The sequence below is a fragment of the Ambystoma mexicanum genome, chromosome 1q, assembly GCF_040938575.1.
Source record: "Ambystoma mexicanum isolate Mex_15411 chromosome 1q, UKY_AmexF1_1, whole genome shotgun sequence".
Taxonomy (NCBI): Eukaryota; Metazoa; Chordata; class Amphibia; order Caudata; family Ambystomatidae; genus Ambystoma; species Ambystoma mexicanum.
In genome coordinates this window covers 104719064-104741490 of record NC_090922.1, presented here as the reverse complement: position 1 = coordinate 104741490, position 22427 = coordinate 104719064, and the positions used below count along the sequence as shown (strand labels likewise).

At 46.0% G+C, this 22427-nt stretch overlaps 1 protein-coding gene across 4 annotated transcripts in view; it reads right to left on the bottom strand.

The window, feature by feature from the left end:
- RNF166 (ring finger protein 166) overlaps window positions 1–22427 on the bottom strand; it is a 784597-nt gene that overhangs the window by 612806 nt on the left and 149364 nt on the right. For all 4 annotated transcript variants that reach the window (XR_011283423.1, XR_011283424.1, XM_069635933.1 and 1 more), the window contains exon 2: window positions 14602–14758. Coding sequence is in view for 2 of the 4 variants with exons in the window: in XM_069635933.1 (XP_069492034.1) it covers window positions 14602–14758 (157 nt within the window). In the remaining 2 variants the exon portion in view is untranslated. The remainder of the gene's footprint in view (window positions 1–14601; window positions 14759–22427) is intronic.

Here is a 22427-nt window from a genome sequence, read left to right as displayed (position 1 = left end):
GACGGCACTGAGCAGGAACCATCCACCCTGCTGACTCTATTTGGCCTGGAAGAAGACGAAGATGAACTAAGTAGAATAAAGGGGCTTGCTTCCCCCTCTCCTACTTGCCGCGGCCAGTTTGGTTATCAAATGGAAATCCCCACGCCTTCCAACCAAAAAAGAATGGACTGCCATTGCAACGAACATATACACAATGGAAAAAATCACAGCAGCCCTCCATGAAAAGGCAGCCCGACACAAGGAAACCTGGTATGAATTTGCCAATGTACACATCCCAAGCCAAAGAAACAACCAAGGAAGATCTAGAACCGCCATAATCAAAGATGAATACGAGACCTGATGCCATCCCACAGCATAGATGCTACCAGGCCTGTCGCACCGATCGACCATAAGCAAGACAACCGAGATCGACATCCCATCTCACCCCAACCACAGATTAAACGGTCACGGACAAAAAGGACAAACTTGTCACACCGTCTTGGGGAGGGAGGGGAGGGAGGGATCAAGAACACTACACATAAGGGCAGGGATGTCCACCATTGTTAGTAATATTACTCTTGTTTAATTTCATTTACATACTGATGTACCTATGTGATCTTAACATGAGTGTACTTTGCATATAACCCCTGTTTAAAATCAATAAAATATAAATAAAAAAAAAAGAAAAAGAAAATGGACAGCGCAGCCAGATATCCTTTCATTGTTCCGATCTGGAGCACCACATTGGCTAGATGCAATAGGAAAGAAAGCTCCATTGGGGTGCCACATTGAAAAGGGTCCACATCCTTATCCCTGCACCAGATACTGAATGTATTCCAATGACACCGGTACAGGGATTTAGTTGCTGACCTTCTGGCTGAAAACAAAATTTACATTACGTCATCCAGAAGATCCCAATCCTTTTATCTCAACCTCTCAGAAACCATGCGTGAAGATGGGGTGTCTTGACCTCTGGACGGAGAACCTGACCTTCCTCTTGCGAGAGAAGATCCTCTCTTTGCGGAAGACGTATTGGAGGGCAGGTGGTCATATCCAGAAGGTCTGGGTGCCACGTCCTCCTGGCCCAATCCGGGGCAATTAGGATCATGGTTCTCCTGAACTTTCACAACCTCCTGATTGCATGTGGAATCACAGGGACTAGCGGAAACGCATACAGAAGTGGAAAATCCAAGTCCACCATGAACGCGTCTCCTAGAGCTCCTCTCGGAGGAAATTCCGTCGAGCAGTACTGTTCGCACTTCCGATTGACCCTGGTTGCGAACAGATCAACTTGAGGGGTTCCCCAAAGGGAGAAGTTCTCTCAAAAGGACTTCCTGAGCTAGTTCCCACTTGTGGAACACTGTGTTCTGCCTGCTTAGAGCGTCTGCCGCCGTGTTCGGCTCTCCGGCTAGTTGAACTGCCGAAAGAGATATTCCTCCTTGTATTGCCCAGAACCAGAGCTGCATTGCCTCTCTGCACAGTGGTAGTGACCCTACTGCTCCTCTCTTGTTGAGGTAGTACATGGCCGCTGTGTTGTCCGTCATTATCAAGACATTCTTTCCTTGTACAGCGGGCAGGAAGGCCTTCAGTGCTAGTCTGATTGCCCTCAGCTCCAAAAGATTGATGTGCAGTTTGGAACCCGATGGAGACCAATGACCGCTTATAGTCAGATCGTTGGTGTGGGCTCCCCACCCCGTTAGTGAGGCGTCCGTCACTACAGTTATCTCCGGCCATGGTTGCCAGACAGAGTCTCCCTGAGAATGTTGTTGTTGCAAGCCCACCAAAGAAGGTCTTGAGCAACTGTGCTTGGAACTTGCAGAACATCCGACATATTCCCTGAGAATTGGGACCACTGAGTCCTGAGAGCCCATTGAAGGGATCTCATCCTCAATCGGGCCTCTGTCACGAGAAAGATGCAGGATGCCATACGACCGAGAACCTCAGAAAATCGAAGGCCGGAAGATGTTGGACATTTTGGAACTTTGTTATCATCTGCAGAATGTGGAGAGCTCTCACCTCGGGAGGCGAGGCTTTGCCTGAGGAAGTATCCAGGACTGCTCCGATAAACTGGAGCTTTTGGGATGGTATCATGAGGGACTTCTTGAAATTGAGGGAGAAGCCCAGTTTGTGAAGGGAGTGACAGGTGATTGACAGATGTTCCTGAGCTTGTTCGGGAGAACACGCTCTGATCAACCAATTGTCCAGGTAGGGGTAGACATGAATCCACCGTCTCCTGAGACTCACTGCCACAACCACCATCAGTTTGGTGAAAACCCTCAGGGTGGAGGTCAGCCCGAATGGCAGAACTCGAAACTGATAGTGAGAACCACCAACCACGAACCTCATGTACTTTCTGTGCTTGAGATGGATTGGCAGATGGATTGGCACATGAAATTAAGCATCCCGAAGGTCTAATGATACCAACCAGTCTTGGAGTTGGAGAGCCTGAAGGATCTGAGAAAGGGTTACCAACTTGAACTTGTCCTTCCTGAGGAACTTGTTTCTTAAGTCCAAGTTGGGTCTCAATCCTCCGTCCTTCTTTGGGACGAGAAAGTATGGGGAATACCAACCCTTGTTTCTCTCCGCTACAGGTACATGTTCTATTGCACCTTTCTCTAGCATGGTTAAAATTTCCTGTACAAGGAGCGGATCTGGAATTTTGACCGAGTTGGCTCTCGGTGGATGGTCCCGAGGACTTTTTAGGAAGGGACGGCAGTAACCTTGAGCTACTGTCTCCAGTGCCCAAGCATCTGAAGTAATGCCCCGCCATTCTTTCAGAAGCTGTGAGATTCTGCCTCCCACCTGGGTCTTGTGTGATAAGGCCTCAGAGTGATTTGGAGGAGGCTGCAGGAGCGGCTGAGGGCAAAGATGCCGTTCCTGAGGCTGGTTTCACATATTTTCCTCGTCCACCAAGAGGGACATTTCTTTTAGCTCTTTGTATGGCCTGTCCTCTTCTTCTACCAAAAGTGGAGTAGTATCGAAAAGAACAACCTCTCCAGGAAGATGAGCCCGAATAAGGTTTCTGAGGCTGTCGCATAGAGGCGCTAAGAGATTTAGCCGCCGCTTTGGAGGTCTGCAGTTTTTCTAAGCTTTCATCAGCTTTACTGCCAAACAGCCTCAAGCCATCAAAAGGCATGTTGAGTAGCCTGGCCTGCACATCAGGTGCAAACCCCGACTTCCTACACCATGCAAATCTGCATAGCACTGTGCTTGCAGCCATGGATCTGCTGATCCTATCAGCAGTATCCAGTCCAGATTGGAGACATTCCCCAGTTGCCATCTTTTATAATATTCAGGAAGCCTTCCCTTTCCTCGCCTTCCGGAATATGATTAGCTGCCCCCGTGATGCAGTACCACAGGGGATGGGTGAACCTGGCCAGGGTACAGGTGACATTTGCTGACTTGAGAGCCATGCAACCCGAGGTAAAGACCTTACAGGCCCAAGCATCCACCTTCTTATCCTCTCTATCCGGGGCAGGGAAGATGGATAGGCGGTTTGTCTTGATGAAGTTGCTGCCTGAATAACCAGACTTTCAGGCGTGGGATGCCTCTAAGTAATCAGGGTCACTACTAGAAACTCTGTATTTCTTAGGAAAATTACTGTTAATTGCAGAAGCAGTCTCGGGAGCCTACCAGTTTTTTTCCACTGTCCTCTGAAGTGCCCTATGGAGGGGAAAACTGGGTCCTTCTGGGGGCCCTGGTCCAGGATATCAGTCATATCATCCTGATCAAATGTGGGTGAGGATCTACCCCAGCCCATGTATTCAATAATCCTATTCATCAAACTCCTGTACCCTGAATCTGCATGTTCTGCAGGGTCAGGTTCTGTAAATTCTAGCTCTGGTGACGTATCAATGCCACTAGCAGAGTGAAGGGTGTCACACAGGTCTCTCATTTTCGATTCTGGATCGATTAACTCCTCTGACACTCCTCTGGTTCCAAACTGTACCCCAAAAGGAGAAACTTCTTCTGAGGCACTCTCCTCTTCAAAGATAGAAGACATAGACTTAGAAAAAGTGGATTTGGGTAAAGTAGTAAATCTCCTTTCCTGTGTCTAAATTTGCCTCAAAGGAATCGAAGGAGTCTACGAAGGCTTCGATGACGTCTTCGAAGGTTGTGACAAAAACTCATTCAGCTGCGATGTCGAAGTCAGCGCCGATGAAGTCGTCGAGGGCTTTGACGACTTATGTTTCTTCGTCAGTGTCGGGGAATCACTCGATTCTCGAAGAACCTTTGACGATTTGACATTGGGTCGAGATTTTCGAGGTTCATCCTTACAACTGGAATTTTCCACAGTAGTTTATGACTCTCCTGCGTCGTCCAACGGAGCGACCGGGGTCTGGCTCTTTCTAGGTTTGAGGGGGTCGAGGCCGCATTCTCAAAGACCTTCATCATCTGCCTTCTAAATTCATCCCATTCCCTTGGGGAATCAGACTTAGTCGGACATCGATCTTACCAATTCGGTAGACATATCAGAGGAGGGAGAACGTCTCGATCTACTATGTGATCGAGACCTCTTGCAATGTTTACACCGATCCGAATCTTTCGATTCGCCTGACTTTCTATGTTTTTTTTTACAAGGCCTTCGAAGAGGCCTTGCAAGCTTCCCACCCCACCGCCAGTTTAGCTTTTCTCTCACGAAGAGCCTTCTCCGTCATCAACTGACAGGAGCCACAGTCGCCAGTTCGATGGTCCGAACCCAGGCACCAAAGACAAACGTAGTGAGGGTCTGTAATCAACATTTTCGATCCACAGTCGATACATTTTTTAACCCTGTCTTTGGAGTAGAAGGGGTAGAAGAATACAACATTTTCTCGAAGAAACTTTTCGAAGCGCGCCGTTAACCCGAGAGCAAAGCAATCGGAAAAACGGAACTGAAGCCAACAGGCGCGGCACAAGCTACTTATACTGATGGTGATGTCGACACGTTACGGAGCCCGTCGAGGGACATAGACGCCACAACCTCGTGCACAGCGTCCTCTGCCGAGAATTTTTTTCCCCGAAGCTGGCGAGATACAAATATCATAGGATGAGGAATACGTGGGAGGACACAATCCATTCGATATAAAACAATCTGGTTATGAACCTTTCATCCAAAGAACTACCTGAAACAGAAATCCACTCCCCATAAGGGATTATCATTTGCACCGTCTTACAAATATGACCATATACTAGCCCAAATTGATCTCAAAGTTCGTACGGAAGCTCAAACTGCAAACGTTTTTTGCAACACAAATAAAACAATACAAGGCTGTGCCTGAACAGCCGGAACCAAGCCGCTTTACGATTCAAGACATTGAGAATATTCATCTGTTAAGATCACTTGAATCTGAAGAAACTGAAATCCATGAGACTATGCATGACTTACGAATCCGACCACTGAGCATAATGAAGGAGACTATGAAACCGAAATCAAAATTCATGCCACAACTGGCTCAAGAGAATATAATTGATGCTTTGTATAAAGCAGTCTTAACTGACATTAACACAATATCTGAACAGCATAACAAAAAGACCCAATCATGGATGAAGGTAAGGAACTTAACAAGAGAAGAACAATCAGTCCTGAGGAATTTGAAGACAGACAATAGTATAGTAATAAAAGAAGCCGATAAAGGGGGTGGGGTGGGAATTATCATTATGAACAGGGATGACTACATAAGAATGGCACAAACCCATTTGGAAACACCCAACTGTTATGAGGAACTAAATTCCAATCTTGCCAATGATTTTAAAATCAAAATACTTGACCTCATCAATGCTTGGGAAGAACAAGTTACTTACCAACTGTAATGTTCTTTCAACTGGATGTTCCTCCCACGTATTCCTCATCTTAAATATCTTGTCTCCCAGCTCTGCTGCTTTGGAAAGGATTTTCACAAGAGGGCGCTGTGCTCGAAGCCTCGGAGTTGAAGTCCCTCGAGGGCCGCTGCTGAGGGACTTCAACTCCGAGCACAGCGCCCTCTGGTGAAAATCCAGTTATACTGCGTCGATGTCATCCGCAGTATAAAGGGCTCGAGCCGCGCCCGTTACCTCAGTTCCGTTTTTCCGAGCACTGCTTTGTGTCACAAAACGCGCATCAGTTTTTCTTAGACGAAATGTCCTCGTCATCGACTCCAACCACACCCAAGACGGGTTTTTAAAAATGTCTGAAGTGTGGTAGAAAAATGTCGATTACCGACCCTCATCGCAATTGCCTTTGAAGGAGCCCTGACCATCGGGTCGACGAATGTGGTTCCTGTCAGGCTATGCGCAATAAGGCTCTTAAGGAATGGAAAGGTAAGCTGGCGGTGGCGGAGGAATCTTAGAAGTCTTTGAAAAGACAAAGATTCAGGAGGGTCGAGTGGAAAGTCTCAACACGGGTCGAGGAGATCGAGGTCTAAGAGTCGCTCGAGGAAATCCTCCTCGTCTTCGTCCAAAAAAAAATAGAAAAAGCGACATCATAGATCTTCTTCCACCTCATCCTCCTTGTCTGAGAGAAGGGTTATTGCCTATCCTTCCAAGCACGAAGAATGGGAGGCCTTTAGGGCTTCGATGCTTAAAGTTTTCGAGAAAGCGGCCCAGACCCGCTCGAAAAAACTGCGTGAAGAGCATGCCCCTGTCCACTCCAAAGGTGACCGAGGGAGATCAAAAACTAAACACGCGAGATCCGGCAAAAAGTCAAGTGTGTAATCGGAGGAAAGTTCTCCGACACCTCCTGAAAAGAGAATGAAACCACTGGTGCATAAATCGGGGTTAACAGAGGTCAAAATGGCATTGAAGTCGAATATCGACTCGACGCAGCCTTTGACGACAGTGTCAAGGCCGCCATAGAAGAAGGCGTCGATACCTTCTGCAACAGTGTCTAGGCCTCCCTCGACGACGTTGATGCCTTCTTCGAAAATGCCGAAGCCAGCGTCCATACCATCGACTCCTTCGATGGGGCATTCTTTAATCCCGATGCCAAAATCGACACCTATGTCTAAACCTAGGTCAATGCCACCCCCTTTACCAGAAAAAAATCTTCCAGCCTCAACCCAGGTAAGAATTTTTCAGATCTATGTCCTCTATCTTTTGAGGAACAGTCCTCTGAAGAGGATGTTACTTCAGCTGGGGTTAAATTTGGAACCAAGGAGGTTCCTGAGGAACTAGTAGACCCACATTCTAAAATGGCTGATCTTTATGACTGTCTTCAGTCAGCCAGTGGTCTAGATACTTCTCCACTTCTCCTGAAGTACAGTTTGGGAGACCAGATCCTGCAGATCATGCAGACCCTGAGTATAGAAATCTAATAGGAAGAGTCATTGACTTCATGGGATGGAAAACAGCTTCCCCAAATTTCGATCAGGACGATATGACTGACATCCTTAATAAGCGACCTCAAAGGGACCCTGTCCTCCCTTTTCATAAGGCACTACAAAAGAGGGTGATGGCAACTTGGAATACACCAGATTCTGGGCCAGCAGTTAATAAAAAGCATGTGGGAAAGTACAGGCCATCCTCATCAGATCCTGAGTACCCATCTAAACATCCCCCACCAGAGAGTTTGGTGGTACAGGCTGGAACCTCCACTAGGCAGTCAGCTTATCCTTCAATACCAGCTGACAGGGATGACAAAAAAAAGTCGATTGGGCCCGGAAAGTCTTCTCTTCGGGCAGCATGGCCCTTAAATCCACAAATGTAACTTGCACTTTGGCAAGAATTACATACACCCTGTGGGTCTGTATGACATCAGTGGCTGAACACATCCCGGAGGGTGAGGAATTCTATGGTTTCCTGGCGATAGTGAAAGATGGAAAAGAGCCTATGGAGGAATGCCTCCAGTCAGCATTGGACACTGCTGATAGTGTAAGCAGGTCCATGGCATCTAGCGCAGTCCTATGCAGATTTGCATGGCTGAGAAATTCTGGCTTTGCACCTGATGTGCAGTCCAGATTACTCAATATGCCCTTTGCTGGCTTGAGGCTGTTCGGCAGAAAGGCGGACGAGAGCTTGGGGAAACTGCAAACCTCGAAAGCGCCAGCTAAATCACTCAGCGCCGCTATAAAACAGGGTCAGCAACACTCCTACGCAGGGTCATCTTCCTGGAGAAGCCGTCCCTTTCATTTCTACTCCTCTTTTGGAAGAGGGAGGGGACAGGCCAGTCAAAGAGGCCAACAGAAAATACCATTTTGTGGTGGAAGAGGGAAAGGCGCTAGATCAGCCCCAGCAGTGGCTACTTCCTATGGTGGGCTTGCAAGGAAAATATCCTCAAGTGAGAACCTTTTTGGCAACCATGCCCGGAGATAACGGTAGTAACGGACGCCTCACTCACGGGGTGAGGAGCCCACACCAACGATCTGACAATCAGCGGTCGTTGGTCTGCATCGGAGGCCAAACTACACATCAACCTTTTGGAGCTGAGGGCATTCAGACTAGCGCTGAAGGCCTTTCTGCCCTCTGTACGGGGAAAGAATGTCTTGATAATGACGGACAACATAGTGGCCATGTACTACCTCAACAAAAGGAGGCGGCGTAGGATCCCTACCACTGTGCAGGGAGGCATTGCAGCTCTGGTTCTGGGCAATGCAAGAAGGAATCTCTGTTGGCAGTTCACTTAGCCAGAGAGCAGAACACGGCGGCAGACGCTCTGAGCAGGAAGAGCATAGTCTCTCACGAGTGGGAACTAGCTCAGTAAGTCCTTCAAGAGATCTTCACCCTTTGGGGAACCCCTCAAGTAGATCTGTTCGTGACCAGTGTCAACAGGAAGTGCGAACTGTACTGCTCAAGGGAATTTCCCCCAAGAGGAGCTCTAGGGGACGGGTTTGTGGTGGACAGGGTTTTTCCACTCCTATACGCGTTTCCTCCAGTCCTTGTGATTCCTCATGTAATCAGGAGGTTGAGAAAGGTCAGGAAAACCAAGATCCCAATTGCCCCAGATTGGGCCAGGACGTGGTGGTACCCGGAACTTCTGGACATGTCCATCTGTCCTCCAATAGGTCTTCCACAAAGAGAGGACCTTCTCTCGCAAGAGGAAGGTCAGGTTCTCCTTCCAGAGGTCAAGACACTCAGCCTTCACGCATGGTTTCTGAGAGGCTGAGATATAAGGATTGGGACCTCCGGGATTACATAATGGAGATTTTGCTTTCGGCCAGGAGGCCAGCAACAAAATCCCTGTATCGGTGTTGTTGGAACAAGTTTAGTATCTGGTGCAGGAATAAGAATGTGGATCCATTCTTATGTAATACTCCGACAGTATTGTCTTTCCTTTTACACTATGCACTATTAAAGGATACTTAGCAGCGCTATTTATCTTCAAGCGCTCCTGGAAGAGGTTTCTTATTTTAAAATGCCTTTAGTTACCCAGTTTCTAAAGGGACTGACAAATGTGTATCCTCCAATACCTTTTCAGGTTCCCACCTGGGATTTAAATTTATTTTTTAAATGTCTATTGTGTGCCCTTTTGAGCCTCTACATTCTTGCCCGTTAAGGCTCCTCACTTTGAAAACAATTTTGCTACTGGCTATAACATCAGCCTGCAGGGTGAGTGAGTTGCAGGCACTCTCTTGTAAGCCTCCTTACACCATTTTCCATAGGGACAAGGTCATTCTAAAGGTCAAACCATCCTTCTTACCTAAAATAGTTTGATTTCCACCTGTCACAGAAGATTACCTTACCTTCTTTTTACCCTCCTCCACATGCAAGTAAAGAGTTGGAGAGATTGCACAGACTGGACCCAAAAAGGGCTCTCAGTTTCTATATTTCTAGACTGCCAAATTTCCGACAATGTGGCAAACTATTCGTTGGTTATACAAGACACAAATTGGGCCTTGAATGTCTAAGCAAACTCTAGCCAGATGGATAATTACAGCAATCTGAGTGCTACAAATTGGCTGGGAAAGAGCCTCCAGATGGGCTAAGGGCTCATTCAACCAGGGGCATGGCAACTTCTAAGTCTCTTGAGAGGGGTGTTCCAGTGCGGGATATTTGTGCTGTGGCCACCTGGTCGTCAATGCACACTTTTGTGAAACAGTACTGCTTGGACTCTACACCATAACAAGGAGGCTTATTTGCAAAAGCCGTCCTTCATTCAGTCCATGATTGAAATTTCCGGTACTCCCTCCTCCAAATTCTTACTGCTTTGGGAGCCTATCTAAGATGAGGAATATGTGGGAGGACAATCCATTCGAAGAACAAGTTACTTACCAACTGTAACGTTCTTTCGACTGGATGTTCCTCCCACGTATTCCTCATCGACTCTCCCAACCTACCCCTCCGTACAGTTTACGCCAGTTGCACTTGAACTTCCTTATGAGCCAAGGAACTATGAAAGCCTGATCAACTGATGCGACCATTAACACCGTAAAAACAGAACTGAGGTAACTATTGCGGATGACGTTGATGCTCAACGGCGGCCCTCGGGGGACTTGAGCTCTGCGGCTTCGAGCACAGTGCCCTCCGGTGAAAATCTTTTCCGAAGCAGCAGAGCTGGGAGACAAGATATCTAAGATGAGGAAAAGATGGGAGGACACAATCCATTCGAAAGGTACGGACTGATCACGGATGAGGAGAAAGCCTACATACAAGTACATCACCCTGTTATACCAACGGTATATATTTTTACCAAATATTCACAAGGAATTTGTGAACATACCGAAGGGATACCCATTTTCAGTGGAATTAGATGGGCTACGGAAGAGATTTCGGAATTAATTGATAATGTGCTAAGACCAAGGGTGCCTAATCTCAAAGCTTATATCAAGGATTCAACTGATGTAATCAAAATCATTCAATGTGTACATTGGCAACCCACATATGAAATAGCAACCTGTGATGTTCGAGCATTCTACACCTCGATCAGACATGACTCCGCCATACAAACAATTGACTATCCATTCAAAAAAGAATCATCTTCTCATTATCATTACACAACAATGCTCAAGGAAATGCTTACTGCGACATTGGAATATAATATCTTTTTATTCAACAATACTACCAACAAAAAAGGGGAGTTGCGATGGGCATGAAGGATGCTCCTGCCCTTGCAAATCTCTTCATGGTTTGTTTGAAGACCAATGTGTTTATAAGGATCCCTCATTTTTGGAAAATGTTATACTCTGGGCTCGCTTTATTGATGATGAGCTCATAATTTGGAATCGTGAAGAACAGGACATGATAGATTACCAACAACGAATGAATGTGAACGACCTAGGGATTCAATTCACGGGGCAAGCCAGTAGCACAAGCATCGACTTTCTTGATCTTACAATATATGTGGAAGGAGAACATTTACTAACCAAAACCTATTGGAAGACAACGGAAGCCAATTCAACTCTTCATGCAAGCAGTTGTCACCTACAGTCAGTTAAACAAAACATAACCAAGGGGGAGTTCATTCGGGCATGAAGAAATTGTGAAGACTGACATTTTTCAACAAGAATGTGACTTACTACAAAGGAGGTTTAAACAGAGGGGCTACAACCCTAAGTGTATCCGATAAGCGTATGCTACAGCAAGCCAGATGACAAGAGAACAAACAATTACACCTAATCGAACCAAACAATGAATATGGAGAAAGTGTGCTTTATCATGACCTTTTGTGACAACTACAAAATTAGAAAAATTCTTTCGAAACACTGCCATCTTATGAAATTGGATCAAGATTTGGAGAAACATTGACGATCACCCAAAAATCATATTCAGGAAAGCAAAAACACTTAAAATGAACCTCATTCCTCCCCAAACCAATGGCAACAGCCCCCAGAGCATGGCTACCAACCATCAACTCAGGATTCAGAAAATGCGGAACCTGTAGGATATGCAAATTTGCATATTAAAGCACGCAAACCTTTCAAGACAAAAGGGGAGCTAAAATGAAGATTTTGAGCAACATAAATTTTAGAACTAAATATGTTTTATATGGTATAATTTGTACATGTGAACGTATATACATTGGGAGCACCATTAGGGAACTAAGGATTAGAATTTGCGAGTACTTCTCAACAATTGGAAGCCAAGATGTATCTCTACCGCTTGCAGAGCACGGGCACCAAAATCATCAGATGGAAGAAAAGAGCAATCTAAGATTTGTGGGACTTCAAAAAATTGAACTATGAAACAGGGAAGCAATGTTGCGTCAAGCAGAATCAAGAGTAATATGCACATTTCGTTCAATTGACTTTGGATTGAAACAAGATAATGAAATGATTAATTTCTTGTGAAATATACATCTCTTTTTCAACAATTTGTTTATCCTGTACATGCTGTAGACCATTTGTGAATATATGTATAAGCTGTCTTTTATACACCTGGTACAATGCCATTATTGGGGACCATTTTTCTTAATTATGCTCGTCACTGTATCTGATCTCTTTGCAGAATTAGAATACTATGAATCTAGCTCGCAATCTTATCTGATTAGATTTCAACATAGAAGCAGACAACTGAAGGGCGCACCACTAGTGGAGCAGAATCTGAAAGGTAGAATTCACACTTGGCTGGATCAACCCAACCTATTGTGTAGTGGGACTTCCCATGGAGTTTGTATTTGACATATATTGTTACGAGTTTAATAACTGCTTACAGCAGTTTTGGGATTTATTTAAATTTAAATTAATGCACTACTGAGGAGCGGTTCGCCTTTTGGAAACATCTCTTTAATTAACTATTTTTCGGTCAGGCGGTATCTTTTGGCTAAAATTATGCTACATATCCAAAACATGAAAAAATACATGTTTTGGGGAATTGTTTGGGAATGCTTCGACTGCACGATCATAGAACACGGTTTGGGAGCCCAAAGCATGGTGTTCATGATAGTAATCTCAGTTTTGGATTTGTGAACATTAAGGAAGGACTTTTTTGGTTGCCCTGGCAACCACCATAACAAGGGATTCAACAGCCTTCTCACAGCCGACGCGAGGAGACTAAACACATACTCTGCAGGTAAGCCCTTACACGGGGAGCAGACAAACGTGCAGAAAGGGTCTTTTTTAGAATAGGAGATTCCATTAGAAGACAAAACGGACTATATTGGGGACGAGTACCTTCTCATAGTGCCATTTCAGCAGGGACGTGCTAAAACAATCCCACATGGCATGAAACCTTTCTCTTTCTTTTTCATTTTGCACAAGTCGAGGGCTTTAGTCGGATTAGAAAATATTGCAAACCTGATTTGAACACCCAGAATATGGACTTTTCACGCAGAGTTTAAGCACGCCGTTATGGCACAGACAGAAAGCATTTTCAAAACAAATCCAAACAGATACTAACACCCAATTTGTATCTTTTGATTTTAGATTTAGGTCACCAATTAGATATCTCAGGCAACAATGGATTAATATTTCTCTTAGTAGCGATCAGGGAATGTATGGACAAAATGGAATATGATGTGCTTGGATATTTATGGCGATGCATTTTTTAGGAGGGATTGATCCCAACAATGTTGTGAACAGGATACCAAAAGAAAGTAGACAGACCTATTGGTAAGAAACTGTTACATTGTGTTCATTGTATTGCAGTGTTTTCTAATAATTTTTTGAAAATGAGAACAACTTGATCTATATCTGTGTCTTTGTGTACCTTTTGAAGGTAACTCCAATAGTGTAATGTTGACTATTTTTGGCTATTTGCCTTAAAATATTATCACACCAGAGTTTTGTTAATATATACATATTCTTTTCACCTTGTGTTTCTGCAAACTCCTACCAACCCCAACTGATCCCCCTCCCTTATGTCTGCCGGTACCCAACTGTATTATGCTACCATTCATTTTGTAATGTATTGCTTTACCAATTGTTTTAATTTCCTGTGGTTTTTTTATGAATGTTAATTGGGATTGTAATGGCAATGCATATATATGTAGAGTTACTTCCAATTTGCCCTGATTTGAAAAAGGCACGTTTTAGGGCCGAAACACGTGTCATCCAGCTCACACCCGTTTAGAAGTCCAACACTCATCTTTTCTTTTATTTTGTTTGACAATATTTAAAAAAAGGACCAAAGCCTTGAAAAACAATTGTGTGGTGCATTTATTAATGTGTGAGGAAACATCTACCCTTGCATCCATAATTACAACTTCTCCCTGCTGAATTAGAGGGCACTGTGTGGTTGAGCGGGGGCAGAAATTAACATATCTGTTTAATTTTAATCCCAGATCAGGCAAGTAGGAGGGGGAATATAAGAATGTGAGCAAAGAGAGCAGGAGAATATTTAGGATTTACACTTACACATATGATGAGCCATATGGCCTTGCTAAGGCATCGAGCCATATGGCCTTGATTAGGCATCAATATCTATGCCTCAAAGTCCATGTTTCAGATCTGTCACAGTATTTGTTTTTAACAATACGTTAAGAGACTTGATGTTTTCCAAATCCCTTCACACCATAGCCTTGCCACACTGTACAGCAAGTTCAACTCTGAGGTGGACAGCCTAGAAGACCATGAACTAGTGAAAGGGACAGGACTTCTTCTTTAAAGGTGGATTCAGAGCAAGGTGTGTAATAGAATGTGCTTACAGCATACACAAATCAAAGAAGTTGTCACTAAAAATGCAGATTTGGATATGAACATAGCAAAATTACCAAATGTTGGAAATCTGTTGAATGAAAAACAAATCACATTTTTCCACTGAGATAACAAGTGCAAGGGTGTACAACGCATTTACCTTCTTGCTACAGCCTCTACAGGGAGACTTGTAAGATGAAAGCTGTTTGTCCACACTGGAGGCCTTTTCTACTTTCTTTGGGTCAAAGGGCATACGACAGAGGGGGCACAGGGGAGATGGTACTTGCAGACATGGCTGTAAACACTCACCACAAAATCTGTAAGAGAGGCAAACAAAATCCCTGAACCAAGGCACTCAATGGAACCAATGACGGTAAAAAGAAAGTCTGCGAAGCATGGAAATGTAGCTAGGTTATATACTTCACGACCGGATATGCTTCACACAAGAAACTTTATGGTATCAATGCTACTATCAGTGATAACCATGCACACAAAATATATACTAGAGTAAGTATTCATTGGTGTCTGCAATTACAACACAAAGAAGCCAAGATATCACTGCTGCACAAATGCGTCGAGCTAAATAAAGTAATATAATCACACACGCATGGTATCTTTTTGCATGGTCAACAAACGTTATGCTCGTTTCATACGGGTTACAGAACATTCTGTATCAATATTCCTCCCCAAGTGAATGCAATGTGGCACCAAAGCATACAATTATTCCAGTGTCCATTTCTCTCTGGCGTTTTCATATGTGAGCATATCAATTATGTCAACTATGACGGCATTGGGCAGGTCACTGAGGATGTCATTAATGACATTCTTTGTGATGTCATAGGATCTTCTGTGAAACAATGGACTGCGCATGCACAGAGGTGGCAAAGGCATGGTTGTATAGCTAACCACATGTAGAAGATTTCCATGCTTATTATAAAAAACTAATTTTTATTATTGAAGTTGGCACTGTAAAAATACAGAGCCTTGAACTGCAGATTATGTTTTTCTGTGCATCTCTAAGTTTTTGTTCATGTGAATACTATGGTCTTAATAGCGAACTCTCTCGTCCCTTCAGCAAACATTTGTCAGTGTATTGATTTAGTAATAATATACTTGTACCATTAATCACTGCTGCAGTGCCTGGAGACACTGCCATAAGCCATGCCTTGTGGGCACTACACTCCAGGTGTAGTAACTAGCAGCAGGGAGAGCAGGACATGGCATCTAGTCATGCATTGCTGGCACTGCATCACGTTCATGGCCATACAATACCCATGGTCAAGTATGGTCTCAGTTATTCAACATGTGCTTTGCCCCACTTATCAAACTTCTCAACAGATCAGATTGTCCATCTTACAAACAAACCGATTAAACACAAATCATTTCCAAACTCGCAATAACTTAAAAAATGTATCATTCAAGTGAACATCACGATTTACCAAAAACGCACTAAATTCACACAAAATGGAAATAGTATACGGCATACAAAAACATAGCCCTACACAATGTTCAATTGTGGTAGCCATCTGGAACACTGACTGGCTCAAATAGGGACATGCGACTGTCTGGAGGTTCGTTTTTTAATAATGCTTTTTTCCCCCCTTGGCCACATCCAGTTTTACCATATACCTGTGCAACATCTGAGGGTCCCACCTATAACACCCAGGTCTCTGCCTGCAAGTGTGGAGGCATCTGCAACACAGGGTAGCTCCCAGACAAACATGCAATACACTGCCTCCTTTATTTAGTCTCCCCTGGGTGTCCAGCCCGGGAGTCTGCAGCAAAGGGCCAAAAGCAGCGAAGGGCAGCTCCCTATTTGGGCCAGAAAGGGCATAGGGCCAGAACCCCTGCTTATCCAAGCACTTCAACAAGCTCACCCTTTACCAGACTTCTGCTTCCAACCATAAGGATTCTTCCATCCATTGATTATCCATTCAATGCGGAGGTTTGCGTTGCCTCATAGCATCAAGAAACATTGCTATTTTGAGTCTGTTAACTGGCATTTGGTTACCGATAGCCGCATTCTAGCCCAACACAGAACTTACACCTGCTTCTTCTCAGCTAGCCATCCAACCCTTCCCTTTCCGCTCACCGACCTACTATAAGGAACTCATGGTGACAACAGTAAAGACAGACGCAAGTCATCACAGTTCAAGGGTGTTTATTAAACTGTAGGTGCAGGTTGGAAAAATGCCTAATCTAAACCTAAATCTAAGATGGGAGCAAGCTACAACCATCAGATAATAATAAGGCAGTCCTAGTGGCGTCTTGTCAAATAAAAGGGCTAATACTAAAAAAGAAAACGATTGCCAATCCTTACAACTAAATACAAAAAGAGTGTGGGATAATATTCACTAGAAAGAAAGAAGTGTTCATAAATGATAAGTCAGGATGTGGTAGCCATGGGTCTCCCTTCCCCACGTTTTGAGTACGGGACAAGGCAGGACTCCCGAGCACAGCACCCTCTCGAGCTTTCCCAGCACAAGATGACAGTTCCGGTTTCAGCTAGAAGGACCTTCAGTGGTTAAGTCTCTTTTCTACAAAAAGTCTCTTGCCTCTAAGGACCTGATCTTTTCAAAATAACAAAGAAAAATTCCTATCCAAATGTACGTTGGGTAATGACTTTTCACCCCTGTGTCCCCCTCTTCCAGGCTCAGACCCCTCTAGAATATCAGCCTCCCTCCGTCGGGTTCATGAAGGCTTTTTCTCAAAACTATTTTACCTGTGGCATTCACAAGCCTTAATGTCCTTTTAAACAGTTCATTGTGGACATCCCTCTGTCAGGTTCACGCCTGTCAACAAACTGTTAACTGGGACTTCAGACTTTGCCCCTTTCCATCGGCATCCCTCCTTTGGGTACACTCTTGCCAATCATACAGTTCTTTCTCACTATGTGGGATTCACCTCCCTTAGCTTTTCCATTACCTGCAGGTCAAAGACTTTCGATTGGACAGGGGGTTTTGCTAGACCCCTCTATGACCACTTTGACCTTTTCCTTCCGGCTCTCCTAGGACCTTCTGGTATCAGTAGTTTCAACAACCGTGGAATCAACCAGAGCCTCTCGAATGAGCACCCACATGGTGTCGGACCCCTCTGCAGCAGATTTTCCCTTATATTTATGTTTAGTGCTTATAACGCGCTGTAGCCCGCAGGTATCAGGGCGAACATGTACCATAAAATATATACCACTAGCAATACTGACAGACATATGGGGAGTGGGGGTTACTAGACCAGGAATGTAATCATTGTTGAATCAGACTATTTAAATAGCATCTTGAGTAGTTTTTGGAAGGTTGGGAGGCTTGTGTCTCTCCCCGTTATGGTTATCAGTGTAGGCATGCTCTGTGTACTGTTTACATCTGCTGCAACACACGCTGGCTATTGTTCACAGTCTTAAGATTCCTTTCAGGGAGGCTTTGCGGGTCTGGGTCAGAAAGGGCATGTTCGCTTCTCTCCTTGTCACCCTTTCGGTTCTCACCGCCTTTCTCCTCCTCTTCAACTGCTGTGCTTGGATAGCTGTCTCATCGAGCGGTCTGCCTTGCTCGTCATGTGCTCTCGTGCTCCATGGGTATGATACTGGTAAATTGCCTGACTCTGCCGGACCCTTGTGTTGGGGCATGTCAGGTAAACGGCTCTAGTGTTAGTCTGTTGTCTTTCATGGTGTAAGAAAGTGTTTGTGTCAAGAAAAGGGGGTGGGCCTTTTTAGCTCACTGGGGGCGTGGCCAGCAGCCATCCGATGAGGACGTGAGCGCGCGCTGCTCCCGCGCCACTGGCCTCATCCTGTTAAATCCTGATAAAATATATATCCGAGCTGAACCCTGAAATACTCCAGCGGTGTGTGAGACTCTCCTGCACCGAATCGCGGTGCTCCGACGCAAATCCGTACAAGGAATCGCCGTCCAGATCGAGTGGAAGTTGCAGGAACCGTGACAAGTATTGGGCCCAAGATGGCCGCCATGACTGCGAGCGCGCACTGTCGACCGGCGGCCGGCTCACGCTCCACCGGGCCCTGCAGTCAACATCCTGACCGCGGCGGCGGGGCGCTACTGTGGTCGCAGGCCCAGCCCACCTGGCGAGAACCCAATCAAACCGGGGCCTGAAGAGGGCCCGGGGCGAGAAACCCGGCGTGTCAGTGTTGGCGCGGAGGAAGACGCACGGCGTACCGGCTGGTGATCCGACTAGCGCGCCCCCTACAACGGAGACATGGACCCGCTGATCGAGGCCTGATACATCCGGCGATGTGGTAAGGAGAGGGGAGTGGGATAAAACGCAGATGACAGGAACCCTATGGAATCGAACCATAACAATACTAGCTGTGTATGCACCACCCGCACTGTTGCCAAATCTCATAGAAGAAATAACCCCCCTAATAGTACAAGATTCCTCAGATACACTAATCCTTGGTGGAGACTTTAACAATGTTATGAACCTGGGTATGGATCGTACACACCTAAGGGGTAGGAATCCTGACACGCACACTAGGCTAGCCACCTTCATATCAGCACTGGGAATGAGGGATGTATGGCGTGACCTTCGCCCCGAGGGGCGAGAATACTCTTTCCACTCAGGCGCCCATGCTTCCCTCTCTAGACTGGACTATTTTTTCGTCCCAAGAAACCACAACCAATTACTTTGAACTGAACGCTGGGTCAATTGATGACCCAAGCCTGCTGTGGGAGGCGTACAAGCCGGTATTGCGGGGAGAGATTATCTCCTGGACAACGGCGCACAAAAAGGCTCAAATGCAAAAAGTAAATGAGGCTGAAGAACAGGTGGGACGTGCAGAACGCGCACATCTGGCGCGAGACCTGCCTGAAACGAACCGAGCACTGGTCCTTGCCCAAAAAAAAATGCACAATGTAGCCCTAGACAACGCTAAACAGGCGCACACCACGATGCGCGCCAGACTGTATGAGACTGGAGATAAGGCGGGTAAATTGTTAGCCTGGCTGGAGCGCAGGGATGAAGGGCACAAACAGGTCAGGATGATCACACCCGACAATTCGGAACCACTGTGGACAGATCAGGCTATCGCAGAAGGCTTTGCAGCCTACTATGCAACGCTCTATGGGTCACCGGAAGCCCCCACTAACCTCTCCGTGTTGAACGGGATCACCCTTCCCAGCCTAACGGACACACAGAGAGATCTACTGGAGGCAACCATTACTGAAGAGGAACTAGGGGTGGCCATGTTACAACTACATCCCAGGAAAACACCGGGGCCGAACGGCTTCCCGGTGGAGACATGGAAAAGGATAGAACCAAGTGCAATACTTCGGCATCTCCTGCAGATGTACACACATTCGAGGGAGCAAGGACAGCTTCCCCCAGACCTAAGAAGAGCAACTATAATAGTGATCCCCAAGCCAGATAAGCCACCAGAGAAATGTAGTTCGTACAGGCCGATTTCGTTAATCAACACCGAGACCAAAATCCTGGCGAAAGCATTAGCAATTCGCCTGCAGAAAGTTATCCTGTCACTTATACACCCAGACCAGTGTGGCTTTATGCCCCAGAGGTCTACGCATATGAACATACACAGACTGCACGCTGCACTCGAAAAATCCTCCCTATTGCGGGGTCCCCTGGCGCTTCTAGCAATAGATTTTGAGAAAGCTTTCGATTCGGTGCACTGGCCAGCACTGTGGGAAATAATGCGTCGAATGGGTTTTGGTGACCAATTCTTGGGATGGGTGCAGCTGCTATACAAGTCCCCAGAGGCCGTGACCAGAGTAAATGGGTGGCTCTCGCAGCCGTTCAAACTGGGCAAGGGGACACGACAGGGGTGCCCCTTGTCTGCAATGCTTTTTGCGCTTGCCATAGAGCCGTTGGCAATTCTATTACGAGAATCACAAACGTGGAAGGGCTTCCGGTGGACAGAAGACTGGGAGGATAAGGTCTCACTGTACGCGGACGACCTGCTCCTGTACCTGTATCTATCAGACCCCACAACCTCTTGTCCTGCAGTGATATGCTTACTGAAGGAATATGAATCCTTTAGTGGTTTGAAGGTAAACTGGTCGAAGTCCACACTATTCCCACAGAGAGACGGGTAGCGTAGAGATACAGAACTGCCCCTTTCGTATAGAAGTTGACCGGTTTCGCTACCTGGGGGTTCAGATAACGACGAATCTAAACTAGTACGTAGAAAATAACCTCCACCCAATCATAAACCGTTTTGCAGAGGACGTCAAACACTGGAACGCCCTGCCACTGATCCTACTGGGGAGAGCAGCACTATTTAAGATGATGGCACTACCTAGATTCCTGTACATACTCCAAAACGCCCCGTTACACATCTGCAGACGAGAGTTTCATAGAATCGACAGAATCCTCCGGAAACTCCTGTGGAACAATGGACACCCGAGAATGGCGCTCCACATCCTGCAGCGCTCCATTTGGGAGGGAGGAATAGGATTGCCGCGTATACAGACGTACTATTGGGCGAGTCAGATGGCAGTGATAAATGACCTATTACACGGCAACCCCTCGCTACCCCACATTAAATCTGATACCCTAGATGGAGCAAGCATAACCCCACTAGAGTCCCTATACCAGAAAACTAATAGCAACACCACCAAAACAATGGCTACTCACCGAGCATTAATCTGGGCAGAGGCGCATAAACACAAACTGGGAGGGGAAAACCACACCGGTACAACCACTGTGGGTAAATAAACACATCCCTGAGCTGGACAGGCTCCCAAAATGGCGAAACTGGGTAACTGCGGGAATAACAAAAGTAGGAGATGTGATTCGGGACGGGGGAATTGTGACAATCGAGAGGTTGGTGGAGGAGTTTAACCTCCCTGTCACTGACCGATACCGGCATATGCAATTAAGTCATGCTCTACAGCGGTACTTGCCTGACCTACGAGACATGGCAGACTGCACCCCCATAGAGAGGAACCTGGTACTAGATAGTATAGACGCCAAAATCACCTCAGTGATGTACAATGTTCTCACCTCGTTCGCCACACCGGAGCTATCGAGTCTAAAATCTAAATGGGAAAGGGATGTGGGATTAATACTGCCTGAAGACTGGACAACAATCCTAATGTACCCGAGGGAAACAGCCATTTCGGCCAGATTACGCCTTGTCCAGCTCAAAATACTGCATAGAGTCTACTACCCACGGGTTGCATTGTACAGATGGGGTAAAACCACAGACCCGAATTGCCTGCGCTGCCACCAGGAAGAGGGCACCTTTTTCCACATCATATGGGACTGTCCACGCATCACGCTATACTGGCAACACTGCTGCGACACACTTAGTAAGGTACTGGGTCGGGCTGTGCCCAGAGATCCGAAATTGATGTTGCTGGGTGTCGAAGAAGAGGGCGAGATGTCTTGCACCGACAAGCTACTGTTTGCAACCACCACGGCACTGATCAAGCGCAACATTGCGAAGCTATGGGGCTCGAATGTAACCCCTGTGCATGCACAATGGTTAGATGATGTAGAAGCATGCATTGCGATGGAGCGAAGAGTATATGCGGCCAGAGGATGCCCTGGGAAAGCGGTGAAAATATGGGAAAAGTGGGAGAACGCACAATAAAACTATTGTACGACATAGGCCGGTGGCCAGTATGTAATGGCAAAGCAAGAGTGCACAAGTATTTGTTAACATATCCTCAAGCTGTTGAAAGACGGACCATAGTTTCTCTTATGATGTTATTGTTGGTTGGACCCCCCTCAGGGTCACTGTTCTTTTTGTGTATTAAGTAATAAAATCAGTAAAATTGTTTGATCAAAAAAAAAAGAAAAGGGGGTGGGGGTAGAGTGTCCCAGTATCCTACGTGGTAGGCTGGGAAAAGGTGTTATAAGAAGGGGGATACTGCGTCTCACCCGTCCTGTCCAGCCTTCACTTCCTGGGGACCCCTCATCCAGGTGATCCTCCCTCACTGGTCCCCCCCAGGAACTGGATCCAATAGTGATGGCCGTGTACTGGCCACCTGGATGACAAATCCCGGGGACTAGTCAGGG